The sequence below is a fragment of the Gekko japonicus genome, unplaced genomic scaffold (genome assembly GCF_001447785.1).
Source record: "Gekko japonicus isolate JY-2015 unplaced genomic scaffold, Gekko_japonicus_V1.1 scaffold667, whole genome shotgun sequence".
NCBI lineage: Eukaryota > Metazoa > Chordata > Lepidosauria > Squamata > Gekkonidae > Gekko > Gekko japonicus.
The window spans coordinates 402,027-427,459 of NW_015163623.1; the positions used below are offsets into that span (position 1 = coordinate 402,027).

The 25,433-nt window shown below is 40.3% G+C and overlaps 1 protein-coding gene across 1 annotated transcript; it reads left to right on the forward strand.

Annotated features, from left to right (window-relative positions):
• The first annotated feature begins 5,349 nt into the window (after positions 1-5,349).
• On the forward strand, positions 5,350-24,858 carry PLGRKT (plasminogen receptor, C-terminal lysine transmembrane protein). The gene is made up of 5 exons (XM_015407463.1): positions 5,350-5,458; positions 7,125-7,211; positions 22,496-22,626; positions 23,419-23,528; positions 23,629-24,858. The coding sequence occupies exons 2-5, from the start codon at positions 7,131-7,133 to the stop codon at positions 23,748-23,750; spliced, it is 444 nt and encodes a 147-aa protein (XP_015262949.1). The 5' UTR covers positions 5,350-5,458; positions 7,125-7,130; the 3' UTR covers positions 23,751-24,858.
• Positions 24,859-25,433: the final 575 nt, after the last annotated feature.

A 25,433-nucleotide genomic window follows, 5' to 3' on the forward strand; every position in this document is an offset into this window, starting at 1 on the left:
GGTTTTCTACAACTTCCACTCCACCATCAACCTAACTATGAATTACTCTACACAAGAAATAAACTTCCTGGACATCACAGTACAGATACACGAGGGACACATAAATACCACATACCAGAAACCAACAGACTGACAAACATATCTACATGCCTCCAGCTATGACCCCAACCACAGCAAACAATCCATTGTGTATAGTCAAACCCTACGCTATAGTCGCATCTGCTCCAACCCCTCAGACAGAGATACTCACTTGAAGGATCTGCAACAGGGATTTTTGCAACTACAATATCCTCCTGATACGGTGAGAAAGATTATTGGAAAAGCCTGAACGATACCCAGGGACAGCTTGCTACAAGACAATACCAAGGAGAATAAAAACAGAACACCACTGGTGGTCACCTACAACTCCCAACTCAAGCCAGTTCAACACATTATTAATGACCTACAACCCATGCTGGACAGTGATACTTCCCTTACACAGGCACTGGGGGTGGCGGCAACCTTTTCTTGTTTACAGACAGCCTGCTAACCAAAAACAACCTCTCACCTGCAATGACAAACTACTTGACAGTAACATAGTCTCTGGTACCAAGGCCTGCAACAAACCAAGACACCAACTTTGCTCTTATGTAGATCCTAGCAACACCATCAGTGGACCCAACAACATCAGCCATACCATCTCAGGTTCATATTCCTGCTCATCCTCTAATGTGAATTATGCCATCACATGTCAAAAATACCCTTTCACCCTGTACATCGGACAAACAGTCCCTTCAACAAGGAATTAATGGACAAAAGTCTGACATTAGGAATCACAACATTCAGAAACCAGTGGGGGGACATTTTAACCTTCCAGGACATTCAGTTGCTGACCTAAAAGTAGCAGTTCTCTTACAAAGGAATTTCAAAGGGAAATTAGAGAGATTGCTGAATTGCAACTGATAATGAAGCTCAAGACAATGCATCCACCTGGATTGAATTGAGACCTAGGTTTCCTGTCTCATTACCAATGCTGATTTCTTCACGCCTATTACCCCTCTGCATATCTCACCTAAATCCAATTAGACCTGCTATTGTCATTTGCCTGCTAGTGTTATTTGGCATCTGAAATCACTCCACTTTCTAATAAATAGGACAGATGGACTCCAATTCTAGCTGTATCTGAAGAAGTGAGCCATGACTCATGAAAGCTCATGCCCTGCCACATATTTTGTTAGTCTTTAAGGTACTACTGGATTCTTGCTGTTTTCTACTACTAATTTCCCAGTAAATACAAAAATGAAATTCTTTCAGATTACTTTATGATTCAGAAAGGCAAAGTCCAGGAAGTTACTCAGGGAAATTACGCACAGAGAATGACAGCCATTTACTAGCAATGTCAACCAGAAACAGAAAGGAAAATCCCCATTATCACGCACTTCCCTTTCAACAGGTATTGCCAATTATTACCTAGGTACAAGTCTGCAGTGAAGAAATAAGAGTTGTAACAGGGTGATATTTGGTATATTGAGACTTCAGTACTAAGTATAGCTGCAAGTACGTCCCACTGACATTAGTGGAACTTATTTCCAGATGAATGTAACTATCTCACTAGCCTTTGCTGTTTATTTTCATCAAGGCTATGTTTCATTTGGTGCAGGGAGAGCTACGTGAACTCAGAATCCACAGATGTCTTGGGAATTTTGGTGTTATCACTCATTTTTTTTACAGACTAGAACCCTGTTCACAAGTTACAGTAGATGTACACACGATCAATGCATAGTGCACACTTGATTTTTCTTTACACATACATTGAATAATTCTCATGTTACGTTCCACATGTTTATATCTCAAGACGTGATTTAAACCCCACATTTATCTAGGTACTGGTCCTCAACTTCATTTGTAAAATGCACATATGTTGGCTGTCTCTTATAAACAGATGTACACGCACATACATGTAAGATGTACAGGCATTAACTGTAACATGTAATCAGGGCTTTAGTTATAAAATTACACAGGAGTCAAGTAGCACCTTAAAGAGTAACAAAATGTTTCTTAGCATTAGCTTTTGTGAATCAGAGCTCACTTCTTCAGATGCATGAAGTGTAAAACCATCAGATCTAATTTTATATAAAGCAAGTGAGGGCAGAGTTACAGGGGAAGGCCTCCTATTGAGGGAATAATCTGTTCATACAAACCGAGTGTGAAATACTAAGAACATAAGAGAAGCCATGTTGGATCAAGCCAGTGGCCCATCCAGTCTAACACTCTCTGTCACCCATTAGCCAAAACCCAGCTATCATCTGGAGGTCCACCAGTGGGGCCAGAACTCCAGAAGTGCTCCCACTGTTGCCCACCAAGCACAAAAAATACAGAACATCACTGCCCCAGATATAGTGTTCCATCTATACCTTGTGGCTAACAGCCACTGATGGACCTTTTCTCCATATCTCTATCCAGTCTCCTCTTGAAGCTGTCTAAGCTTATAGCTACCACCACTTCCTGCAGCAGTGAATTCCATGTGTTAATTACTCTTTGGGTAATTGCCAATTGCACCACCTCAAAGAAGAAAATGCTGTACCGTTGCATCCACGCTTCAGAGGAGACTCAGAGGGTCTCAATGAATTACTCTCAACATTCCACAATTAAGCAGGATACATCTGCCCATCAGTCTCCAATTTTGATAGATTTATTTCCTTCATTATATTTCCCCCAAGAATTAAACCCAAACAAATGGTGACCATATAAAGTAAGGCCCCGGTCACATGGGCCGGAAAACACGGGGAGGAGGCGTGGCTATTTGCAGCGCTGCAATTAGCCGCGCGATAACACGATCAGATGTGTCGGCGGCAAGCCACAGTTCAGCGTGGCTATTTGCGGAGCTGCAATTAGCCGTGCAATAACACAATCAGATGTGTCGGCGGCAAGCCACAGTTCCGGCCCTCGGCGTGTGTGCGGCAACGAAGACGGACGGAAGGAAAAGCCGCGCCGGCGCAATCACACCAAGGGAGTCCGAAGGCAGCCTGTGGCAAATAGTTTGCTACTACCTTCGAGGAGGTATTTTTTTATCACGCATTTCGGCGGCATGCCACGGGTTGGCCACTGCCAGATGTTGTGGTGTGATTGTGCCCGGAAAATCCGCCATCCAATCATGGCTCTCCCGCGGGGCCTTTATCTGTTCTCCCAGTTTGGTCCTTGCATCTGTTTAACATCTTTATTATGTTGTATACTAACTTGCTGCTCACTTTCTACCTATATGTATGGACCGGTAACTTCCATTTAAATGTATCTGAAGAAGTGTGCATGCACACACAAGCTTATACCTTGAATAAAACTTTCTTGGTCTTAAGGGTGCCACTGGTTATCCACAAGTTATTTGAGTTCTTTCAGAACTCTTGGATGTAAACCACATGGGCCTGGTGATTTGTCAGTTTTGAATTTGTTCACCAGTCCTAACTAACAACAGCAGAGCAGAGTATACATCAAGTCTAAGGCAGGATGAAGTGAGATAATGGAACCAATTAGCATTTGTAACAGTGGAGTATGTGAAATGTTAGCTCCTATACTGAGAAGGCGTCCAAGGTCCCTGTTATGCAGGGATGGGGTGGGTACATTGTTTCAAATGTGTTAATGAACTGTAATTCAGCACTTTTGCATTGGATCCTGGCTTTTGCAGGAGAATGGTAACTTTAAGGTAAGCAGTAATATGTCCTGGAAGCTTAAGAACATAAGAACATAAGAGAAGCCAATGTTGGATCAGGCAAGTGGCCCATCTAGTCCAACACTCTGCCACACAGTGGCCAAAAATACCAGGTATACCAAGCTTAAAATGTTCTCCCATTGATTTTGGAACATTACAATTTTAAAATCAGATCTGTGTCCATGTATTTCTTTTGCATAGGGAACTGTCCTGTTTGTTCAACAAAGAGAATAGAAGGTCATTGTTGACACGATAGCATATTAAATTAGGGGATGAACAAGTGGATTAGCTCAACATGGTATGCTTATATTACTGGGTGCAGTAATAATACGGCCTGAGTATATGTGGGAACAAAATTGATGTATAGGTTTGTTGGAGGTAGGGATGGATTGGACATTAGGGTAACTGGGATTTCCCTGTGGGCTGATGGCCTGCCCTCCTACCTGGCCCAGACAAATCCAGTGACAAGAAGAGTGGTGCCTAGATAAGCCCCATGTGGAGTGGGGCTGGCTGGCTCTTTCTCCTTCCCTCCTGGGGTGGGGGAGGCTGGGATGGGGCCCCTTCCAGTCTACTCCTGCCTGGAAGGTTTGATTCCTGGATTTGTGACTCTGCTAGATGATCCTTTTCACATGGGGGGGGGCTGACTGTAGGCGAGGCAAAGTCTGTCACCCAAGTTTGTGAGAGGGAAATGTCATTATCCAAGATGGGTTGTAAATTACTAACTATGCATTGGACTGGTTTGAGCTGCAAGCTATAGGTGACAACCAGCTAAGTTCTATTGTTATCTGGGCCTGTCTTGCAGGATTGTGCCTCTGGGTACCAGCCTGGTTTTGTTTGATCTGTTTCTTTACTTCACTAGATGGGTATTAGGCATGCCTATTGTAAATCCTCAATTTAGAGTTCCTGCCTGAGGGACTCAGTGCTGCCCCCCTGTGCTTTAATGTTGCCAGGATTATTGGCACTCAGGATTAAAGAAGTTTAGATGTGCAGATACATAGGTATGACAAAGGCTGCATCAATAAATGCTTCTTTGGTACAGAATAGTAATGCTCTGTGCAAGCAGGTCTTGCTTCTTTGACAGCAATTATAGGATTAGATCAATACAAAGGCATCACAAATCCATTAAACGAACATCATGTAGATTCCAGTTGACACAGACAAATTGCAGGGTGTCCTCTTCTAGAGATGAAGTAGCTCCATCTGGTGTGCACCATATACAAAAACATCCGGAGGAAAAACACCTTAACGAGACGAGACATGTGAAGAAAACCGCATATGGCCTTAAATCATAATCTTGAACCGCTTCGCATAAATTTCTTATCTAATTCCAAATTTGGCCTCAGTGTAAGGATCAAAAAATCATTCAGTCCCCACCTTCTTATCAAGATCCAGGCAAACGAGAACTTAATTCGCGGACAGTGTGGAAAGACCTCCGAAACTTCAGCAAATTGTTGCCTCTTCATCCTCTCCCCCCCTCCCCTTTCAACTAAATGTTGACGTGGCTGAACCCCATTCTTACCCACGCATGCCCGTCTCTCTTTCGCCACTCTAACACTTAAAGCGGAGATGCAGGAAATAAGGGGGTGTGGTCTAGCTAGGCTTTTTCCTGTTGTGGCCGGAAGTTTTTCGTGCCAGGTGCTTCGCTTGCCAGCTAACAGCTTCCTCGACTTACAACAGGGAAGGGGAGGGTGGCGAGCATACGGTCAACCCCGTTCAAAGAACTGAGAAGATAGTTGCTGCTGAAATTCTGGAGGATATCGGGGCTGACTGCAGGAGGTGTGTTGCTTAAGCATGGGGGATGTTGAGAGTTGGGGAGAAGGTGCCTGTTAGGATAAATACGGATGAACAAGGGGTTAGGGAACACGTGCAGTGGGGTGTGTATGCAGGGAATCTCGTTAATGAGGCCTGACAAGCATTGCACAAAGACTTGCATGAGAACACGGAGAGGCTGTAGGAGGCATGCCTCAGGACGACAGCTGCCAATAAACTGCATATGAGGGAATTATCCTGGTGCCAGTGTGTATGTTTTAAAAGACCGGCGTGGGGCCCTGACGTTGCAGCCTGTCAGTGGCTTGGGAGAAGAGCGGATCTAGAGCGCTGAACTCCAAAACCCAATTCTTGACTGTGTCCTGGGTGGCTAACCGCCTCTTATATCAGGGGCAATTACATGACCTCTGCGTCCACAAACCTTGAGAATTTCAGAGTTATGCCCTTCTCATCCTGACTCTTTGGTGCCACCCCCTGGTTTGGTTGTTGCAATCTAGCACCTCTGTACCTTTGCATGGGCTGTATAGTGCCGGTAGAACTTGTGTCTGTCATTACAGGTTGAACAGATGATCAGTGAAAAAGCAGGTGGGAGTGGTTTCACATTCTTTTCACTGAGTCTTGCTATGGACAGCACTTGGCTTTATCCTTTAGTGGTGCTTGGGAGCTGCTTCATTCTGTTGCCCACATTTGCCTGGCAGCCTTCACCGCAAACTCAAGCATATGTAGCATAATTTCTTACTCTGCACATGCACACCATATGTAGCATAATTTCCTACTCTACGCACACATCCAGATTCTTCCTCATGGCACATCTATGCTTCCTACAGCTGTATACATTCATAAATATATCTATCCATGAGTATGTGTTGCTGGTATGTTGATTGGTTGCTCTCATCTTGTGCTTTAAAGGGTCGCTTGTGGCATCACTGTGATGATCCCACCTGTGCCATCTTGTGACAGTTAGTCAATTTAAAATCCAATAAATAATATGATAATTTTTCTTTCAAAAGTACATTCTTTAGGTATGTGCCATACAAATGTGCTCTTGTACATCTTAACTATCCTTTTAGGGCACTCTTTTTGTAGCAGGAACTCCTTTGCATATTAGGCCACACCCCCTAATGTAGCCAATCCTCCAACTGCTTACAGAGCTCTTCTTACAGGAGCTACTGTAAGCTCTTGGAGGATTGGCTACATTAGGGGTGTGTCGCTTAATATGCAAATGAGTACCTGCTACAAAAAGAGCCCTTACTTAACAACTGCCAAAAATAAAAGGGTTATTTCTCCCTGCCCTAAATACCCTGCAATTTCAATAGCTTTCCCATCTATTTTTTTTTTTACAAGCTCTTTCTCCTCTTTGGGACTGGGGTATAAAACCTCTCCCGGTGAGTTAAAAAGAAAGCAGCAAAAAGGATTCCTCAACAGCCAGGGTATCCATATCTCTCTTCGGTTTCAAGGATTGAGGGACAGCTCTACTGGCTCTAGATAGGCCTAATATAAATAAAGTGTCAGGAGAGAAAAGTGCTGTTATTGGTCATGTCTTGGAAGTATTTCTGTATTTTTAAAAGTAGCCTTAATTTTCAAAATTAAAAATACTCCAGGTGAAGTGTGTATATATATATATAAGGAATATTATGGTGAATATGAATGGTTACCATTTATTCTACTTGTTTAGGTCAAAATGGGATTCATCTTTTCAAAGTCAATGAATGAAAATATGAAGAGTCAACAGGAATTCATGCTGATGAACTCTAGACTCCAGGTTGGTTCTCTAAAGAATGTAACAATGTGATTGATTTCGGTTTTCACTGATAGAACCTGAGAAATTAATTGACTCTTTTTGCTTAATAGTTTGAGAAAGTATATTGACTAGATTTCTGTCTCATCCTAGGCCTCAGCATAAGCATCTTGTACTGAACACAATGAAGTCTATTAAAATTCTTATTAACTATGTGTGGAGGTATTAGTTACACATCTAGAGTAGATATAGCTATATGTACATAAACTACATAGCCAGTATATACATATGCATAAGCACAGTTTGTAAGTGCTTACAAGATTCTGTTAGTGATGTTGTTCTAAACTTTGTTTCTTCAAGCTGGGTATATATTGGGGAGGGGGAGGCATTTACATCTCTGTTCCCTTGAGTCCCATCTCTGTCCAAAGTAGAATTTCAGATTTGTCAGCTGAAAGTGTTCTAGAAATAATGGTTACACGTAGCAGATATTTTCCAGTTGTAGGACAGGTGCTAATCACATTTGGGGCACCCTGGTGATCTAATGTAATGATTTTCATTTTTCTTTCCCCCCCTTTTTAAAAAATAAGTCTCTAGCCCTTTTGGTTGCAGAGTTATAGTGATAAATGTGCATAAACATTCTTCTTATGACTCTATAACAAAAAGATCTAGAGACAATTAAAAAACCCTGTGAACTAATACATTGTTGCAATATCCTGTTATAGCACAATAATAAGAGTATAAAAAGAGACCTGCTGGATCAGACCAAAGGTTCATGTAGTCTAGCATCCAGTTTGGGTTGACCCTTTCATTGAGTTATAGAAATACAACCCCAAGATCTTTTTCCCTCTCAGTCTCAGCAAGTTCAGACCCCATTAGCCTGTACTTGAAGCTGGGATTTTTTGTCCCAATGTGCATCACCTTACATTTACCAACACTGAACTTCATCTGCCACATTGTTGCCCATTCACCCAGTTTGTGAAGGTCCTCTTGGAGCTCTTTACAGTCAGCCTTGGTTTCCGCCATCCTGAATCACTACACTACACTATTCACCCCTAATTCCAGATCATTTATGAATAAATTAAATAGTACTGGCCCCAATACCAATGCTTGTGGGACCCCACTGCTTACGTACCTCCATTATGAGAACTGTCCATTTATTCCTACTCTTTGCTTCCTGTAATTCAATTTTTAATCTATAAGAGAACCAGTCCTCTTATCCCATGACTTGTAAATTTACTCATGAGTCTTTGGTGAGGTACTTTGTCAAAAGCCTTTTGAAAGTCCAGCTGCTTCACTGGCTGGTTTAAATGAAAATTTAAAAAACAGAGCTTTCCTCTGTATGCTGCTAGAAATCTTTTCATTGACCATATATAAGGATGAATAAAATTCACAGTTTATCCTTTAGAGCAGCTAATCTGTTATACAAAATGACACAGAATAGCTCTACTTCAACCCCTCCCCCCCATGTCTACCAACAACTGTTCTGAACGTATCTCACACTTTTTTTCTATGTGGTGGTGTTCATTACGAGGAATCTGTAGGACAAGTTTAAGTTTGTCTGCCCCTCATAATATACTTCACAAAACATGGGCAGGATCTTTGTGCCATTTTCCAGCCAGCATGTACATTTTCTTTCAACACTGAGGATGGAGAAAAGTGTAAGGTTCCAAGTCTGAATTGCCTCTTGTGTGGGGATGGCTCTCATAGAGACAAGAAAGGTTGTAAAGGAATGACTCAACACTTTAAATGTTGCGCTTACTTCTAAAATAATTTTGAGATTTTATTACACTGTGTCCTCCCCTCCTTCTTTCAAGGAGCTCATAGCCCCAAGCCTGTAATAAGCCTTGTTGAGTCAAGCGGAGCGATAGTGATTTGTCCAAGGTCCTTCAGAGCTTCAGAGCTAAGCTGGGGTTTGATGCTTCCCAAGACTGTTAAGAGGCTTTTCAAAAACGCTCTCAGCACCCTGGAGGAAGGATGGGAAACATGCACAATAAGTTATTTGATCCTGACCTGTAGTGGCTTTCTGCCCAGAGTTGTCAGTGTCCTGAAGGGGGGGTAACATTGAATGGACACAATGGCAGAGGTGAATCATCTTCCCCGGGCATTGCTTCCTTCAGTGTTGCAGCCTCTGGAGGTTATTTTTAGTTTAAAATGCCATGGAAAGAGGGCAGCCGTGTTGCTCTGCAGTAGAAGAGCTACATTCGAGTCCAACAGCATCTTAGAGACCAACAAGATTTTCAGGGTCTAGACTTTTTAGAGTCAAAACTCCCTTTGTCAGATGAAGGTCTGAGGAAGGGAGCTTTGACTCTCAAAAGCTTAAACCCCCAAAATCTGGTTGGACTCTGTATATGTGCTTACGTTCCAGGTTTAGCTTAGGCCCAAGTTATAAGATGATTGCTGCTAAATGCTTGATGTCAGAGGGTTTGCCCCCTGAGCTCCATGCAGGAATGGCATTGCTCTACAACAAACTGTGATGCAGAGCCTAAAATGTCAGTGTCCGGAGCTTGAAATCAGTGTGGAAAGTAAGAGAACTAATGAGACACATGAAGGGAATTTGACCATAGCAACACTATTAGAGATTTTAGGAGGTGGTAAATTATTTCATACAGGGTCAGGGAGGGAGGGAGAGCTACTGTAAGAACTGACTGTTGAGCTAGTTGGAAGTTATTAGGCACTATAGCAGTGCAGATAAAAACAGGGAAGAAAGCTTAGTCCTTGAACAATGTTTGCAGGTCTGCAGTGCTTGCAAGATGCATAATAGTCTGTTACATACTATGGGCAAGGCTGGTCAGTGATAATGAGCCTGGTAGTCTACAATGTATGTTTTTTTGGCAAGCCTGCATTGTTCAGGAGTCAGGGCTCGTCTGTAAAAGTGAGCTAGGTTGCCATACCAGCCTGGTGAGACAAAGCTTTCCCTGCACTTGTAGTATGAAAAATAGTGTTTTGGTACTCAAGAGGTTGTTTGTAACAGGTTTGCATCACAATTAAGTATCAAATAGAATAAAAGCTTGGTGGTGAAGTAAAAAAAAAGTATGGTCAAAGTCCTGGAGCTCAGAGGATGGTCAAGGGCAAGTCACCAACCCCTAGCTCAATTTCTCATGCTAGCATATTGTAAGGATCAAGATGGCATATGTCCCTGCAGATGGTTACGTGCCTTGAAGGAAGGGAGGTGGTAGCACTACTCTTAGAATGTAAGACCTGGATGGCCCAGGCTGGCCAAGCAGCACTGCCTGCCCTCCTCTTCATCTTCTTGTTTTCCAGACAACCCACTGCAATCCAAATATCTGAGGTTAGGATTTAGGGAGAGGCCACGGATCAGTGGTAGAGCATAGACTTGGCATGTAGAAGGTCCCAAGTTCAATCCCCAGTATCTTGGTCAGAACAAGCTGTCTCATTTTAAAGGGGTCCTTTACGAAGTTAACTTCAACTGACTTACATTACTCCTCAGGAGACACTTATTATGAGCAAATTACACTAAAAATAACAATATTATTTAGCCCCTCTCAAAAACAAGTCTGTAGACTCTAAAATAAACAAGAGGCTAATTCCTGAATTATTCCTCTATTCATATTTGCAATTCTGACTGTCCAGTGGCTGTTGCAGTTTCAAAGCATGCACTATGAAGGTGATGGACTGAACCAGACCATTGATCCATCTGTTCCAGTACTGTCTATTTTGGTGGGCAGTAGAGGTGCCAATCAGAGGTGTTTCACTAGGCTACTATCTGAAATTATGTTTTTTAACCAAAAATGCCAGGAATTGAATCTAGGATCTTGTACTTGAGATCTAGGATCTTGTACTTGGATCCCCAAGCATCGAGAATAAATCCACGTTTTGAAGAAAAGCAAAATTTATTTCAAAGCTTTGGAAAGACACTCAAACACGTTCTTTGTTAGAACTGACTACAAACGGTTAGGGCAAACAAGATAAAGGGGTTTGAACCAGGTACAGGACCAATGGGTCACTTTCCCGCTGGCGGGTGAAAGGAAACGGTTGCGCGCTCATTCCCTGAGAACCAGGCTATCTCCAGACATAATACAGGTGCAGTTCCCAGGCTCTAAAAGCAACAAGCTGGCAGTTAAGCTTACTCCCCCAATACATCCTCCAGTTGTTTGGCTTAGGCATTACAGCAGAGTAAAATACAGGCGCACAGGCGGGGGGGGTAGCAACTGTACAGAGATACAACTAACGCAGAACACCATGGCAGCTCGCGAGAAGCAACCACTCTAGCACTGAACTGCGGCCTCTGCCTTAAAATAGTTGTGCTCTTTAATTTAGTGTTCTGAAATAATGAGTAGTCACCATAATTGGTTTTAATATGACACTCCCACTTCTTCCAATAATTTTATTGCAAGCCACCTATTTAGGTAAAGGCCTGCCCTTTGTTCATCAACTATTTGCACTATTATTCATTTTGATAATATTCTTGGTAACACTTCATGGAAGTTTGATATTTTGAATAGAATTAAGTATGTGGGGGATGAGGTATCAGGACAAAGACTTCCATTCTGAGGGGGAAAAGCCTTATGCATTATTTTTATTCTTCTTGACAAAGTCAGTAAAAAAAATACAATTGGTTGTCTATGGCATGTGGTTTCCAGAAAGTACCATGATATCGTAGCTGAAATGGGAAAAATATGATCCTACATCTAGCAGTAGTGCTAGGAAGTTCCACTTTACACATCCGTCCTAAAACTTATGTGGAATTAAGCCATATTGATTTCAGTTGGATTGCTGCCATATAGTATAAGTTGAAGGTGCTAAGACACCCTCCCCTTCAGAATGAGAAAGGAACATTGGACTTCCTCTGAGGAAGGGGGGGCATTTTACCCCACCCTGTATTCGAAAAAGACAGGAAGATAAATAACAACATAAGGAGAATTTTTTTTGCCACCAAATCATGGCTGACTTATGGTGACTCCATAGAATTTTCAAGGCAAGAGATATTCAGAGGTGGTTTGCCATTGCCTGGCTCCGCATCATGACCCTTTTATTCCTTGGAGGTCTCCCCTCCAAATACTAGCCAGGGCTGACCCTGCTTAGCTTCCAAGATCTGAAGAGATCAGGCTAGCATGGGCTATCCAGGTCAGGGCAAGGAGAATATAGTTAGCCCATACTGTTCCCCCAACAGTTTGGGCTGACTGTATTCTCTTATGTTGTTAATTATCCTCCGGTGTTCTTGTGCATTATCTGCTCTGATCAGAGTTATACAGTAGAAATGGGGACCCATGATACTTGCAGGGGGATCCCACTCCCCCTCTTAGCTTCCCACCCTCGCCACTGCTGTGGCTCATGGCAACTCCTCTCCCATTGCCTATGGGCTTTTTTTAAATTGTATTTTATTATTTTCCACATAACATGTTTACAACAGAAATATACAATTTTGGAATGGTATACGAACTATTCCTTCCAATTGTACTCTATGGCACTACCAGTGTCTACATAATATAAATAAAATTGTTTTCTTATTCACTTATTCACTGCCAGTGGTTGCTTGTTAAACAATTACTATCGTCTCCTCGAACTCCTAGTTAAATAATACAAAATTTAATAAACAGATAACTAATAATTATTATTTTATTTCAGTTAAGTTTCTATCATAAATCTCAAGCTGTTTCTCATAATGTTCTATTTCCTAAGCTTTATAATCTTTAATTACTATCATTTAAAACAATATTTATTTCTTCATAGTGGAGTTCTTGGAGGTTGTCACCTCACTTTGGGACTTTGGAAAGCTCCAAAGGGGGTCTTTCCCTGAGCCCACCCTGTGGGAGGTAGTGGGGGAGTTCCTCCCAAATGCCTTGCCTGCCCTGCTCCGATCATATAAATTTTAATCTTACTTTTCTCTCTCTGAGGGTTCTAAAATATTAATTTCCTATTTCTTTAACCTATGGGGTTGATGTAGCTCTTGGCCTCCATAGTCAGGCCTGCCACAACTTCTTCCCTCTGCCTCACTGCTGCTGAGGCTCCCAGCCACCCCCACACATGCCATCACAGACACCGCTAAATGGTCCAGCATGCCTCCCAGACTCACCAATGGGCCTGGCACAGCTCCCTTCCATCACTGTCACCAGGTCAGCCACAGCTCCCCCCCTCCCCAGAGAAGGAGGTATGTGCATCGTCTGCATTGTGCAGATAATGCTTTACTTTGGGGGGGGGACTTAAGTCCATCTAATGTATTTTATAAAACATGTTTGGATTTTTCTGCAAACCTGCGGAATCCCCCAAGTTTGCAGAAGAACCTGTTTTCTTTCTCTATGATCCTGATTTGTGGATTTAGATATCCACAGATGGGGCCATGCTAGAATACATGATTTCTCTCTTAAGTTTTAGGAGAAGTTTACAGCTTTGGGTACACATGAATTGAGGAATAGGGTGACACCCCCCCACTACCATCGGAAACAGGAAGTCTAGAATTAAGACCTGTCTCCTTGACTGACTGGTAGTGATTGCCCATGCTAAGATGACTTCCCTTTCTCAGAGAAGAAGGAATCTCCATGATAAGTCCAATACTTCTTTATGTTAACACTTCTGATTCCAATACAAAAAGAGAGAGAGAGAAATGGGTAATATCCTACTGTAAGCTGGAAGAAGGCTCCTTAGGCTGGAGGAAGACTTCAAACTTTGCTTAGCTGAGCAGTAGGATGCAAGCTGTTACAAATATGAACTAAGGAGAAGCCTGTCAACAAATATGTGTTCATTTTCTGTTCTCTGTCTCTTCAGTTGGAAGTATAAATGCAAAAGATTCTTAATTGATTGTAGCATGAAGGGGCTCCAATTTTCATCTAGCACATACATATGCAACATATTGGAAGTGCAAAAAAAGAGTCGGCTCTTTTTACCATATTTGGTGGACTTGCCAAAAAAGTAAAAAAATTTGGGTTGGGGTGCATGAAATGTTACAGTAAATACTAGGAGTTAATATTTCTTTCAAACCTGAGATTTTCTTAACTGTAATTCTGGAAAAGTATAAGAAACTAGAATGTTATTTGATTACAAACATAGTTACAGCGGCTAGAATTGTATATGCTTATAGGTGGAAGAAAGAAGACACACCATCAAAAGAAGACTTAATTTATAAAGTACTGGAGATAGCAGAAATGGACAACCTAACTATATTACTTCAAGGAAGAAACGAGAACATCTTTAAAGATATTTGGTCAAGATTTTACAACTGGATAGAGAACCGTATTTAATTGTGAACTGTGATTAATAAACTATAAATGATAAAATAGTTCTAATTCTTGATATATAATTTGTGGCTAATATTGGATAAGATATTTGTCCCAGCGGCAACATTGTGGGATGAAATTCTGTTTATGTTTGTATATATGTTTATGTATGTTTAGGTATTTTGTTGTGTTATTAATTGTTCAAAATTTAAAATTATCATAATTAAAAAAGAGAGAATATATATCTAGACTGGGATATATAGATTCTGGTTTGCATCCAGAGAAACACAAGGGAGTCTGCTTATGTAACAAATATTTTCATTATGCAGCTTTTAAAATTATTGTTTTAAGATACTTGATTTTTAATTGCTCAAACCTTTTACAAGGTTTATTGTTGAATATAATAAATAGTGGCTCAAGTAGGATAGAATGAATTTAAGGGCTTATTGGTAGCTTCCTGTTTCCTGATTATCTGATCCCTGTAGTAGTAATTACAATGGTTTCACACATAACTGTTAGCTTCATCTGGTATTAGTGACATTGTGATAACTTTAAGGATGTGGAATGATGCTTTTGACATCAGGGACCCGTGTACTATATGAAATATAAAACTTCTTCCTCTTAAAAAAAAGTAATATGCATTATCTGCTAGTGATATCCCAAAACTCACTGATCAGTAGAAATGTAATGCTAGTTTTTATAGCAATCTTTATCTTGCTGTATGTCCTCGTAACCATTCTGTTATTATTTGATATCATGCCATTGATTGAAAAAGGATTCATTTTTACATTATATCAAGTACAGTTCTATAAGATAAATTTAAATTAAAAATAAAGGAAATCTGGCTTTAACAGTGCTTAGAAAATCCAGTCTTACTTTGTCAAGAAAAGTCGTTTTCAATTAAATATATTGATCACAGAAATGTTGATATACAGCAGTTATTGTTATACAGCTGCAGCTACAGTGTCTCTTTTTAGCAGATTTTGTTGTTCAGTGGCACAGGAGTCCGACTCTTTGAGACCGCATGGACCACATCATGCGGGCCCTCCTGTCTTCTGCCATGCTCCGGAGTTTGTTTAATTTCATGTTGGTTGCCTCACTAACACTGTCTAACCATCTCATCCTTTACCATCCCCTTCTTCTTTGACCTTCAATCTTTCCCAGCATCAGGGTCTTCTCCAGTGAGTGCTCCCTTCGCAGTTGGTAGCCAAAGTATTTGAGCTTCAGCTTCAGTATCTGGCCTTCCAGGGAACAGTCAGGGTTGATTTCTTTTAGGATTGACTTATTTGATCTTCTTGCAGTCCAAGGGACCCTCAAGAGTCTTCTCTAGCACTATAATTCAAAAGAATCTATTCTTCGGCGCTCGGCCTTCCTTATAGTCCAACTCTCACAGCCATACATTACTACTGGGAATACCATTGCTTTGGCCATATGGACTTTTGTTGGCAGGGTGATGTCTCTACTTTTTATTATGCTGTCTAGATTTGCCATAAATTTCCTCCCAAGGAGCAGGCGTCTTTTAATTTCATGGCTGCAGTCACTGTCTGCAGTGATCTTGGATCCCAGGAACATGAATTCTGTCACTGCTTCCATGACTTTCCCTTCTCTTTGCCAAGGAGTGATGGGTCTGATGCCATGATCTTAATCAAAACGATGGTATTCCCAGTAGTAATGTATGGCTGTGAGAGTTGGACCATAAGGAAGGCTGAGCACCGAAGAATAGATGCTTTCGAATTATGGTGCTGGAGAAGACTCTTGAGAGTCCCTTGGACTGCAAGGAGATCAGATCAGTTAATCCTAAAAGAAATCAACCCTGACTGTTCCCTGGAAGGCCAGATACTGAAGCTGAAGCTCAAATACTTTGGCCACCAAATGAGAAGGGAGCACTCACTGGAGAGGACCCTGATGCTGGGAAAGATTGAAGGTAACAGAAGAAGGGGACGACAAAGGATGAGATGGTTAGACAGTGTTACCGATGCGATGAACATGTATTTGAGCAAACGCTGGAGGACAGCGGAAGACAGGAGGGCCTGGCGTGATGTAGTCCATGGGGTCACGAAGAGTCGGATTTGACTGTGCGACTGAACAACAACAGCGACAACAAAAATTGTGGTTTGATATGGTGTCATCAGGGCCTCGGGATACAGTCCTAACCATACTTACTAGGGAGTAAACTCCATTGGATTTGAACAGACTTATTTCCCATTAAGCATACATTGAATTGGGCTGTTAGATTTCCAGTTCTGATTTTCTCTGTCTAGTTACTAAAGGGAAAGTCTTGGAGTTAAAATGATTCATAGTTTTTATAAGTTGTACTTCTAATGTTGTATTGTATGTTCAGGATTTGGAATCATTCCCATTGAAATACTAAAAGTGCATCTATTTTTTTTAAAGAGGTGTCATCCCAATAACTCTTTAAACTGTATTCAGGTAAGACAAAGGGAAATCTAATAATGCTCCTGCTTTTAGGTATACAGAAGATTAAGGAAGGTAAATGTGTCAGGGCAATGACTAGAGTACCTATTTAAATTATCATCGGAAAACAATCGATTAGGCAGCCCAGGATATAGGATTGCCAACTCTGGGCTGGGAATTCAGAGAGATTTGGGGGGTGAAGCTTGGGAAAGGCAGAATCTGGGAAGGGGGGGGGATTTCAGCAAGGTATAATGCCATAGAGTCCAGCCTCTGAAGCTGCCGTTTTCTCCAGGAGAACTGATCTCTGTCATCTGGAGATTAGCTGTAATTCCAGGAGATCTCCAGGCCCCACCTGGAGGCTGGCAACTGTACTGGGAGAGGGCCTTCTCAGTAGTGGCACCGAAACTATGGAAAATCTCTCCCCATGTGGACTTGCTGTCCCCTTCTGTTGCTGTCTTCTATGAGAGGAGAAGACTTTTTTGTTTCACTCGGTCATCCCTCCTCCCTCCCAAGAGTTTTAAACTTTTAAGTATTGTTTTTCTTTTGTATTTATTTTAACCTCTAGTTTTAAATTCCTTTAATGATGATAAGATTTTAATTTTCATGTTTCAATTTGTTAGCTATCTTTGGGGCCCTATAAGGGCAGAAAGGAAGGGTAAAAATCTTGTTAAATAAAAAAAGCATGATACCCCACTTAGCAGCTTACATCTCTTTATAAACTTCTAGGATTGTCTTCTCCATTTTACATCAATCCACTATGTTTTGTGTTTCTTATATAATACTTGGTTGGTAGATATTATTGTTACTGTGGGGAAATGGATGCAGCATTTCCCTGACTGAGCACTAACACAATAATTGCACATATAACTGAAGGTTTTCAGGGTAAGCCAGCTTGTTCAGTTTTCCTTATTGTAACCAGTTTTTTTGTGCCATACTGGCCCATGGGGTAGTGAAATTGACTAAACTCAATTGCAAGTTTCTATTCTAGTCCATTTCACTCCAAAGGAAAACTTAAAGAAACAAGAGTTTTGGGGTGAAAACCCTATAACACCCTCAGTTCATTTATAAAAGACTACCTGTGATGTTAATAAGCAGCCTCCCTTTCATATTCATAAACCCTTTTAATTTTTTTTTAAAATAAAAAGGTTCTAAAGCTACCTTGGACAGTGGGAAGGGGCAAGAGAGAGGAAGTTATTACTCTGTCTGATAATTAGTAGTGCTGTCTGTCTATGGTGTGTGTGTAACTTTCCTATATTCTTCCCTCCAATCTGTGGTGCTACCTGCTGGTATGCCAGTATACACAAGCCAAACATTTGCCCTCATGCCAGGTAGGCACAGTCCCAAGGAAAAGAGTATAGCAAGTAAGCAAGAGTCATTGCTGCTTATATTTAGTCAAACTGAAAGCCTCCTCATGAGCCAGTAAGCCAAAAAATATGATTGACATAAATAATTTGAAAAGATAAACTTCTGTGCATGATCCTCTTTGGCAAGATGTGTGTGTGATTCTGCTTATTCGATTTAAACATAAGTAGCGTATCTGCAGATTCACTCTCTTACCCAATCGACCACAATCTTCTTGAAATCTAAATTGGTGCTGGAATACTGGTCAGAGCCTAATCTTTGGGAATATTACCAACTGTTGTAGCTGTTCAGTTTGTATTAGCTATAACAGTGTTAAAGAGTGGGAGACTGTCAGTTCGGGTTTTGATTCGTAAAGCTATGCTTTCATATGTTAATTTTGGCTTTTTTATACTAGAGATGAAATGGTTTAAAATATAACAAAACCAGTTGTCCAGATATCATGGCAGAACCCAATCCAAAAGCTGCGGTACCATAGGCAGTTGAAGAACCATTGCTCAGCGTGATCTTTGTCTCAAAGGTTTGGACCATAAAAAGCTTCTGCTTGTGCCAGCTGTCCTTCACATTGCAAAATGATTTCCACCATGGACAAAAGGGACATATTATAAAATGCTTCCCAGGCTTATATCTTTTGATATTGTATGTTCCAATAATCACTTGCAAGGCTAAGAGTAACAGCCTTATAGCATTTTATATTTAAAAAATGGTTTATGGAACTTAAAACTAATTTGCAAATATTGGGCCAGAGCAAAAACACCTAGTTGATAACTTCAGAGCTGGAAGCAAAACATGTTGCTTATTAGATTTTAGGGTGCTGTTTATTGATCACTGAGTAATGTCTCACCTCTTAGCTGCCTGTGGAAAGTGAGAGTTTTAACATTTCTGTGATTCACCTATACCTAATATCATTTAGTAATGTTCTGTCAAGTGCTGAAAGAAGTGTGTGTATGTACGTAGTTCCAGTAAGAATATTTTCATAATGCTGTATCTTGCGGCATTATCTTGTGGCAGCTTGATCTATGTGGGCAAATAGTAATGTTTTTAACTAGAATTTATTTTGATGTTAAGTATAATACTATGGACAGTAAATTTTGTACTGGAAAAACATATTAAAGACACAGAGTAAGACCTATTTATCAAGCTTAACTAAAACTATTTTCTACTCAATTTCAGGCAGAAACAAGTTGGTATGTCCTTATACTTTTTGCCCAGGCTTGTTAACAAGCTTGTGCTAAAGAGTAATATATGAAAGCCATTAGATTATTTCCCCCCATTTATATTTCAAAAGTACTGATATGTTACCTTCTCCTAGTTAGATTCTAGATAACTTTGCCATACAACTATGCCAGTAAATATAATTTTGTAGAGCACTAAAGTAGAGGAACTAAAACTAGATAGCATTCTCAGTTAGAGAAAAGTGAAGATGAGGCAATTTATCAGAGTATGAAAAATCGTTAAGTACTGTAATGAGATGCCATATAACAATTCTGTGCTTTGCTCAGTATAATGGAGTATAATGCCCCAGCTGCTGGGGTTTAACCTAAGTCTTCCTAGTGGCATTGCTGTATTGTCGGCAGTGCAGTAATGCTGTCAAAGAAAAAGGAAGGAGGTGTTCTCTCAAGCAGGTATTCCTGCCTTGTGTTTTAATTGTTGTTTTTATGTTTTTGCATGTGAAATTTATCTTTATTATAGTTGTTCTAATGGTTTTTAAGATGTATTTTAGTTATGTATGTTTTTAATTTGTTAATTGCCTTATTGGCTCTGATGAGAGCAAAAAGTCAAGGTATACATTTTGCTAATAAATAATAAATATGGACAGTTGCACCATGTTGACAAGGAAGGGGCAGGCTCCCCTCTGGTCCTGAAGTCCTGATGCAAAGTATTGCCTACTCTGCCTGGCAGCAGCTTTCCAGGGTCTTTGGGCAGAGCCTTCCAAGCTGTGTAAACTAGTGCAATGGTGTGTTAGGCCTCAATGGGTAATAAGGGTATGAAGGATGTACCCGACAGAGAGGTAGACCTGAATGTCCTGTCAGGTATAGGATGCTGGGGTAGCAATCACAGTATAACCTTGAGCTTCCATATTTAATAGAGTTGGGCTATGGTTCAGACTTCATTGCTTTTGAGACAAGGCAGGACAAATATTTGTACTAAAACTAAAATTAGCTGTGTATGGGTATATGTACTTTATACTCTGCTATTTCCAGTAGTGTGTTGTTTGAGCTAGTCAGTCTGTGAGCCTTCTTTGCATATAGTTGTAGATGAAGAGGGACAGGCACTGCAAGCTCAGAATGCTAACACCTGATGCAGGTTTGTGTTGTCTTCAGTGAAGCTCAATGACCTTGTGACAAAACAGTGTGCAGTCATTACAATGATTCTGAGTCATAAGCCTACTTTGGTGCATTGATTTGTACTTCTAAATTGAGCAATTGTATAGAGTGCATTATACACTTAAAGTAAGAAATGACAGTATGACTTGCTCTATATCAGTTCTGCCTATGGGAACTCTTCCTTTTTGTCCTGATAGCTAAATTAATCCTCCATGTTGATAGGCAGAGTATATTCTTGGATAGCAGATGCAAATAGGATGGTGGCTGCATCTGTACCTGTTTGGAAGCTTCCCAGAAGGGTTTGTCTGAACCCTCTTGGACCTAGATGGAGGCCACAGGACACTAAATACAGGAAGAGGTCTGCCTAGGCCCTGAACCGGACACCAATTACCACCCATTTGCATTTATGTTTACTGTGGCAATGTCTGTTTCACAGAAACAAACTAGTGGAGCTGAGAGATGAGTGACTTGGCCTGTGCTACAGGCTGAGGTGGGAGTCTTAATCTTAAATACCAGAGTCCTTTGATCAACATTTTCACCAATGCTGCGCTATGCCATGCTCTGAATTCCCACTTCCCACTCAGGAAAAACAGATTGGGGCAGGATTACTTCTTCCCACTCCCCCAAACTCCTCAGGAAAAACAGATTGGGGCAGGATTACATAACAGTGGTGCTGTTTAAGGCTGCAGTAATGGAATGGTTCAGGAGAATGCTCTTATAAGGTATAGGACTGTAATCTCTTGAACTGTTTGTGTGTATGATCTTGATTTTCTACACTGTTTATGGCATGTCGTCTTACCCTTTTTTTGGCTATATTGTCTTCTAATTTTGTAATCATAGTCTTATTTCATTCGTCACTGGACATCTTATGCTGTCTGATTGCATTGTTTGTATATTTTATAATCTGCCTTGAATCTTGGCAAGAAAAGCAAGCTATCAATGAAGTAAATAAGATATTGCTTCTTCACACAATGCCCTAATTAATGGAATTCACTGCTGTAAGGTATAGTGATGTCTACCATTTTAGAGGACTCTTTAAAAAGGTAACATGTATGAAGAATAAACCTAATCCATTATTATTTATGAAGCTTAAAGTTTCTTCCATGTTGTACTGTAAATATCAAGTGCTAAGGACAAACAGAGGACTTACCACCATCTTCATAGGCTGTGAAACCATCTTGAGTTGCCATCATGCAATAAAAACCCTGAGTAAATGGTGCCTGTGAATTATTGCAATATAAACAGACCTGAAGTGTTATTACTATGGTTATATTACCCTCTTCATAAAACACAAGAGCACAAGCTCATGATTTAATGTTAAGATGCCTTTTAAAACCCCTGCACTTACTTACATGTACTGCTATACATACTGCTTATATTTATTACCATGGGCTGTAATATGTTTATGCTGATATCCTATTTCCTTTTTTACAGGTTAGACATTCAAACGTAGGATTGTACACATTAAAGCATATTAGATTTGTTGTTGTTCTGTTCAAACACCTTTTGCAGTTCACATGCATCCCCCTGCCCCCACAAATTACCAAACATGTAAAAGAAAAATAAACTGGTCATTACAATGATGATCCACATTCTTACCACCACTTGAGCCCTTATCCAGTATTGAACTAAGCAATGAATATTATAGTTTGGACTAGAATGCAGATTGGCCGTGTTATAATCATTAGGCAATCATTTGTAAGCCATTGTCTAACTACTGCTTTAGAAATTAAAGTGTTAAGTATCAATAATGAGTAGTTTAAAATATCTTGAAAAAAGTTGTGAAAGTGAACAAACTGCAATTATTATATTTACTGAGATTTCTGTTTTCTGAATTTGTTAATGAATTCATTCTGATTATAACTCTTACTTGCATAACTGAGATCTGAGAGTGGCAGTAAATTACACTTGTGATGCTGTGGGATGTGTCAAATTGCTGGAAGAGTTTGAAAAGTCTGAACTTTTTTTACAAGAACTTTTTAATAGAAAGGTTATTCAAATGTACACATGAATTGTTTTCTCTCTTTACATTCAGCTGGAAAGGCAACTCCTGATGCACAATCAGATGCGAGAGAGGCAGATGGCTATGCAAATTGCTTGGTCAAGAGAATTCCTCAAGTACTTTGGGGTGTTTTTTGGACTTTCAGCTGTGGGTCTTACAGCTGGGTATGGAAAAGTTTGTTCTAAATAACTAAGATGCAGTATTTTAACTATACTTACTCTTTGCTTTATGTGTTCCAACTTCTATTTTCAAAGAAGCCCTGCCCAAACTAAGAAACACAAACTGCCTCATTGGGTGTGTAATTTATGTGTCCCAGTGTTTGAGTGGTATGAAGTGGAGGTGCTCCAGTGTAAAAAGTTGCATTTTGTTATGTCCAACTTTTTAAAAGTTTACAAAATAGTGTTCTGGTAGCTGTTTCACTTGGCGCTAGTAATAACCACAGTACTGTCCAATAGTTGAACCTCTTTCCACGTATCACATTGTTGAAAATGTATGTGCTAGATGGAAATTGGAGCCCCCTCCTGCTACAATCAATTAAGAATCTTTTGTATTTTGAGCATGGAAAATATAAGAATCTTATGCAACAAATGGCTAACTTCACATGTATTGTGTGTTTAAACTGATCATCTGGAAACAGCGGCATTTCTGTAATGTAGTGTAGTATGATCCCAATTAACAACTAACCAGGAAATGGAGCCTGCAGCTGTTCACAATATCTGATAGTGAATGTGATAATACTAAAAGCAGATAACAAAAGTCTACAGATAACAAACTTTTAAATAGCTTGTAGTATCAACACAAAATTATGTGTATCAACTGAGTCACAAACTAGAGAAATCCTTACTTGCAACAATATATATTTATAGTCACTGCATATTTTTACAATTAATCTTAACTTGTTGGTTTTATTTTGCCTGACATTTGGAGGGATATTTATTTGTAATTTTTTGAAACAGGGCTATTAAAAAGAAGAAGCCTGGACTTTTCCTTCCGATGGTTCCTTTAAGCTTTATACTTGCCTACCAATATGATATGGGTTATGGATCACTTTTACAAAGAATGAAAGGTAAACCATAGACCTTAAACAATACATACATAATATCAATTTGTCATCTCTGATGTACAATTATATAAATTTTATGTACATGTAATGTTCTTTTTTGAAGGTGAAGCAGAGAACATACTTGACACAGACTGCTCTATGCTAGAAATGCCAAAAGGACCCCTCACTTTTGAAGGCCTTGAAAAAGCCAGAAGAGCACAGAGCAAGTTTTTTATTGAAAGATAATTTCCTTGCACATCAGTGCTGCAGAGAACAAAGACACGTATTTGTAATCATGTTGCTGACTTAAATGATATGATTCAACAGAGCCCCTTCAAAAGGGCTAGAAGCCTCTCATTAATCAGGTATTTGATGGAAAAGGGGATCAGGGGATGACTGACCCTGGCCATCCCCCCCCTGAAGAGTTTAATTTTTTATGAGTCTGCATGTACCCCAGCTGTTTGGATCAGAGGGACTATTGCACACATATAACTCCTAGTTAGATCTGAGTGAAAATGTTTTTTGAATTATTGGAATGGTCAGAATACAATGTGCTTTATGGAATAAAACTGATTGTTTTTCTTCATATTTGCCTTTATATTTTATAGGTGCTACAGAACATCTTCCTGAACTTGTAAATGTCATCAGTGCCTTGTTTTCAGTGCATGCATTACAATGGTTTTCAAATAGTGTTTGTCGGCTCCTGTGAGGACTGGGGGGCACCTGGAGGGAGGATGCAAAGTTCCTGGGGATCCTGGAACAGATAGTGCCTTTCAACCCGCATCCAGGATTTGGGTAAACTGAACACCTTCCAGTAATCGATGCCTCTAATCCACTTTAGATTTGTGTGGGTTCCTGTACACTTAAGCCCTCTACACATGACCCTTCCGTATTGATTCGACAAGTGGAGAGCAGGAGCAGGCACTTTGGGAAAACAACATATCTGATCATAGGGAGAGAGTGTACATTTAGACACTTCCTCTGTTCACACACATGCTGTGCTCACGAGCCAGCAATGGCACAAGGTGGATCAGTGACCACTCGCATGGCAAGGGTTTTACTGTCCCATCATTCTAATGAGGTTTGGAAAGAACTGCAGCTTTTTATATTTCCCTGCATGTCGCTTTAGGAAGTGGGTCAGAGATAAGTACTTCTGTTCCTCATTGAATGTCAGTTTGGAATTACTACCCCAATAGATTCCTGCATAAAAGCAGGAGGCTGTATTCACAAGACTGGTTTCTTGTCCATCCTTGAGTTAATCTTTAGCATGGATGATTGGTGCTGTATTAGAGGCTCTAAAACTGGGGTATCAAACTAATTTGTTATGAGGGACATAAATGAGACCTTATTGGGCTGGGCCATGTGTGTCATAAAATGTAATGCCAGGTAGTGGAGATATAAACTTTATAAAGGACACAAACACAAAGATTTTTTTTACTTAAAATAAAAACATGCTTAAAACATTAGCACTCTTGCAATATTTTGTTTATTTAACAGTATCTAATAACTGACACCTTTTGCTCTCAATTATTGCATCAAAATGTCTGTGCTGTTGCAATCTTGAGTATGCTGTTCAGGTGTGTATCTGTAAGCTGTGGGCCTACTTTTGATTTATTGACATTCAGCACAGAAATCTCATGCTCAGAGTTCTGAGTCTAGGACCCAGGGGAAAACATGAAATGGCTGAGCAATATAGAGAGTCTGGCGAAGTAAGCTATGATGCAGCAGCAGCAACAGAACTGGAGGCAGGAGATGGCCAGTTCCAGTGCCGGCCTGATAGAAGCCCTCTGGGGGCCAGAATCAAAATTGCACTAAACTAGAAAAGTTTTATTCTTGCAATTTTACACTGCAGTCCTAAACACAGTCACATCCTCACTGATGCAGAAGGGTGTTCTCTATTGCACGGTTGATGGCTTGGGGGGGGAGAGA